Source organism: Dictyostelium discoideum (genome assembly GCF_000004695.1).
Source record: "Dictyostelium discoideum AX4 chromosome 3 chromosome, whole genome shotgun sequence".
Taxonomy (NCBI): domain Eukaryota; phylum Evosea; class Eumycetozoa; order Dictyosteliales; family Dictyosteliaceae; genus Dictyostelium; species Dictyostelium discoideum.
Window position 1 is genome coordinate 5,433,301 of NC_007089.4, and position 5,000 is coordinate 5,438,300.

Genomic DNA, 5,000 nt, shown 5'->3' on the forward strand with positions numbered 1-5,000 from the left:
ATAAAATAAAAAAAAAAAAAAAAAAGTTATAAATATTATTACTATAAATAGAAGGAATGTACAATTAATTTAATTATTTAAAAACAAAAACTTTAAAATTGAAAAAAAAAATTCCAATTTAATATGGTACACACATACAGAAGCAGTGTTAATATTATAACTATATATTATCACTTATTTTTTAACGCATTTTTTTTTTTCTCATGTGTGTTGTGTGTGTGTGTATCTGTGTGTGTGTGTGTATAACTCAAAAACAATTGTTTTTGTGTGGGTAAGAGAATTAAACTTATCCAATTTATTTGAGTGGGCTATATACGTGCAAATAATATGAGGAAAAAAAAAAAAAAAAAAAATATAAATAAATATAAATAAAATTAAAAATAAATAATCAAATTTCATTTTTTTCTATTTTTTTATTTATTTTTATTTTTAAATTTTTTTTTTTTTTTTTTTTTTAATGTTATTATTATATATCCATACATATATATTTATTATATTCATTTATTATAATAATAAAAGTATTAAATTAATTTTTTTTAAAAAAAAAATTTAAAAAATTTAGGTCGATATTATTAAAAATATTATTGATCTAATAATAATTATTTTTTTTTTTATTTGCCGTAAAAAAAAAAAAAAAAAAAAAAAAAAAAAATTAATTTAATTTATAAAAATAGAAAATAAAAATAGAAAAAAAAAAAAAATTATTATTAAGGAAAATAATATTAGCATATGGTTAATTATTAAATTTTAATTTTTTTTTTTTAAAAAAAAAAAAAAAAAAAAAAAAAATTGGAAATATTTTTTTTTATTAAGGAAGGATCAGGTTCGAGTAGTGATATTATTTAAACAAATAATAAACCAAAAAAAAATCATATAAAAATTGATTTTAAAAATGATGAATTAATTGGACATAGTAGTAAATATATAAATTCAATCGATGAAAAAGGTGAAGATAATAATTATGAATTAGTATCAAATTTTTTCAATTCATTTGAACCAGATGAAAATAGTATAATTAATATTATAAATGGCGATGGTGATGATGATAATTCAAATAAAAATGAAAAATCTAATAATCAACATAATGATGAAAATGAAGAAGAAAATGATGATTTTGAAATTTATGATAAAGATGAAATCATTTATAGTAATAAAATTAAAGGAATAAAAAATAAAAAAATTATTTCAAACTATAAATGGTGGAAAAATAAATTTAAAATAAAAAACAAGAATGAACAATTTAAAAAGTCAAATAAAATTATTGAAATTAATAAAATTGGAAATTTTAACATTTTAAGAAATAAATTAATATTATTACCCAAATGAATTAATAATATTAATAATTTCTTATTTAGAACCAGAATCATTTGGAAAATTATCTATGGTATCAAAAAGATTTTATTCAGTAAGTTTTAATAATTATAATAAAAAAAAAAATTAAAAAAATAAATAAAAAAATTAAAATATTTTTTTTTTTTTTTTTTTTTTTTCTATTTTATTTTTTTATTTATTTATTTATTTATCACAGATATCAAATGATCCAAGTGTTTGGAAATATGTAATTAGAAAATGGCAAAATAAAACAATATCAAAATTAAAGAAAAAAATATATTCAAAAAAGCCTTCATTACTAGTTAATAGAATATTGGTACCTCCAATTGTTTTAGATGAACAAGGTGACGTAGTTACAGGACCATTGCCAGCATATGATGCTTCAATAGCGCATGCACTTACTCATTTGAATGCTACCACTGAAACCGCATCAACAATAAATGAATTTATTGCTCTACAATTAAATAATGCTGAAGATAGTGATTTTGAAGATGGTGATAATAGTAATATAAAACTAAGAAATTTTAAAAATAATCAATTAAAACAAAAACAAATCAATAATAATAATAATAATAATAATGATAATAAAAATAATAGTAATAGGGGCTGTGGAAGTAATAATAATAATAATAATAATAATAATAATAAAAATAAAAATAATTCAAGTAATAGTACAAATAATGGTTGTAGTAGCAGTAATAATGGAAATAAAGTTGAATGTGATGGATGTGATCCTGATAATATTAAAACACTAAAAAGTAAAGATTATTATATAAAATCATATATAAAAATAAAAGACGAACTTTCAAATAGAATGACAATAGTAAAAGTTCAAGAACAACATCAAAAGAAAATTAAAAATATTTCAATCTCATCAAAACTAATGTTTTATACATTATTTTCAAGACCAAGTGAATGGTTTTCAGTATTATTTTTAATATTATTCACTTTATTAATTGGATTAAAATTGGATAATTACTTGAATTGGAGTTGGCCAATAGTTTTCCTTCCATTAATGCTATTAACGTTTCAATTTTTTGTAACTCCTTTAATATTTGTTATTTTTAAAGTAATGGTAAATATTATAATTTTTATAAATTATTAAAATTAATAATTAAGTAATATTAATATAATATATTTTTTTTAAAAGTTTAATCATTCATATGAAGAAGAATTAGCACCAGATTCATTTATAAAACCATTATTTTTTTCATTATTTTTTATATTACCATTACAACCAAATGAAACCATATCAAAAGTATTATTATTTACTCCAATTTTATGTATGATTTCATTTGTGGTATTATTAGTTTCAAAATTAATGATGGAATATATTTCATGGGTTTATGTGTTTATTCCCATTTTTATGTTTTGTATTTACTTTATGATTCTTACTGTTGGATTTCCAGAAAGAATTGATTCAGAATTAGAATTTCTCGATCAAGGTACATTAATTTTTAGCTCAATGTTTTTTAGTTTTTTTATTTTACTATTATTTTTAAAGGTATGTAAACAAATAACCAAAAAAACAAACAAACAAACAAATAACAAATTTGTAGTTTTTGGATTTTTTCAATAATTTTGAAATTATTCATTTCACTTTTCCCTAATTGTAATAATTATTTTTAATTTTTTTTTTTTTTTTTTATTTTTTTTAAAATAAAATTAAAAAAATTAACAAATAATGTAAAGACGAAATAATTGTAATCAAAATATTTATCAATAATTAAAATATAAAATATTAATTTTAATTTTTTATTTAAAAATGTTGACAACAACAAAAATCACGTGATCCACCAAAAAAAAATAAAAAAAATATAAAAAAAAAAAAAAGGTTGGAGAGGCAGTTAATTACGATTGGTATTTAATATTTTCACCAATGTTTTTAATTAAACTTATGGCATTGATATATCCAATTATTATTAGAATCACTAGTGTTTCAAAATATTCAGACTGGTTAGAAGGAAAATCCAAATGGTTCAGAGAATCTGGCTCTTTGTCGTTGGTTATTTCTTTCTTTTTTTTAGTATCATGCCCATTCTTTGTTTTTGAAATAATGTTAATTCAGAATTTAAATTTTCCAAATGATGCCTATAAATATTCAATTATGTAAGTATTTTAAAAAAAAAAAAAAAAAAAACACTGTTTAGTTTGAAAAAAAAAAAATATCTTATTTTTTTTATTTTTTGTTTGTTTTTTTTTTTATTTGAAAAAAAAAAAAAATATCTTTATTTGAAAATTTTTGTGGTTGTGCAACTGTTTTTTCTAATTTTTTATTTCATTTAATATCATAATAATAGTTTAATACCAATTTATTTTGTCCAATTCCTTACAATTTGTTCTTGCTTTTTTATTAATATTGCATTTGGGCATAGGGATCAATAATTGGGATTGGAATTTTAATCATAGGGTTATTTACAACTGTTGTTCTTCTGCCATAATTTCAAAATTATTTTGGGAAGCTCATCCTCAAACTGTGGAAAAACTAATAATAAAATAAAAAAAAATAATAAAAAAAAAAAGAAAAAGATTTTTTAATAATTAAAATAATAAAAAAAAAAAATAATAATAAAATAATTTCTTTTCTACTTTGAATCCATTTTAGTTTATTTAATTTATTATATTTAATTTTATTTTATTTTATTTTATTGTTTTTTTTAATGTAATTTTGGGTAATATTTTTTTTTTTAAAAAATTTTATAAAAAGTGTGTTAGAATTTTTTTTCCTGGTGCACGTGATCTTTAAAAGAAAGTTAATTATAATAATTTATTATATAATATTAAAATAAAAATAAAAAAATAATAAAAAATAATAAAAAAATAGAGTTGTATTACTTTTTTTTTTTTTTTTTTTTCTTTTTCTTTTTTTTATAAATATATATATTCCATACACATAAAAAAAAAAAAATAATAATAATAATAATAATAATTTTTTAAAAAAAAAAAATCTCAGTTATAATAAAATTTTATTATAATCTTTTTAAAGGTAAGTCTTACTTTTTAAATACAACGAAGAAAAAAAAGAAAAAATAACAATAAAATTAAACACAAAAAAAAAAAAAAAAAAAAGTTATTTTAAATTTGGTGTGGATGGTCAGAAAAAAAAAAAAAAAAAAAACCAAACCAAGTTAATATTTTTTTGACAATCTGAATTTGAAAAAACTTGTTTATAAAAAAAAAAAAAAAAAAAAAATAAAAAAAAAAAAAATAAAAAAAAAAAATTCGTTGATCAATTTCAATAATTTTGATCAAAAAATTTTAATTTATTTTATTTTTTTTTCAATTTTTTTTTTTTTTTTTTTTTTTTTTTTTTTAAATTTTTCCATTTTATTTTTTTTTTTTTTTTTTTTTTTTTATTTTTTTTATTTTTTTTTTTATTTTTTTTTTTTAATTTGGGATCAATGAAATCATTATTACACAATTTCTAAAAAATTAGAGAAAAGATTTAAAAAAAGGGTAAAAAATTATTAATAATTTTCAAAAAAAAAAAAAATAAAAAAAAAAAAATAAAAAAAAAAAAAATAAAAAAACTTCGATTAGTTACATGTACACCCCACAACTCACAAAAATATTCACACCATTATTATAATCTTGTTTGAAAATATTAATAATTGTGTGGTTGGATAACTTATTTTTATTTTATTTTAATTTTCAATTTTGTTTTTTTT

At 16.8% G+C, this 5,000-nt stretch overlaps 1 protein-coding gene across 1 annotated transcript in view; it reads left to right on the forward strand.

The window, feature by feature from the left end:
• DDB_G0282139 (hypothetical protein) overlaps positions 1-5,000 on the forward strand; it is a gene marked incomplete at both ends in the record, with an annotated part of 5,370 nt that overhangs the window by 15 nt on the left and 355 nt on the right. Inside the window, 6 exons of the mRNA XM_635279.1 lie at positions 713-732; positions 915-1,147; positions 1,356-1,405; positions 1,529-2,407; positions 2,483-2,836; positions 3,167-3,441. Of these exons, the coding sequence (XP_640371.1) occupies positions 713-732; positions 915-1,147; positions 1,356-1,405; positions 1,529-2,407; positions 2,483-2,836; positions 3,167-3,441 (1,811 nt within the window). The remainder of the gene's footprint in view (positions 1-712; positions 733-914; positions 1,148-1,355; positions 1,406-1,528; positions 2,408-2,482; positions 2,837-3,166; positions 3,442-5,000) is intronic.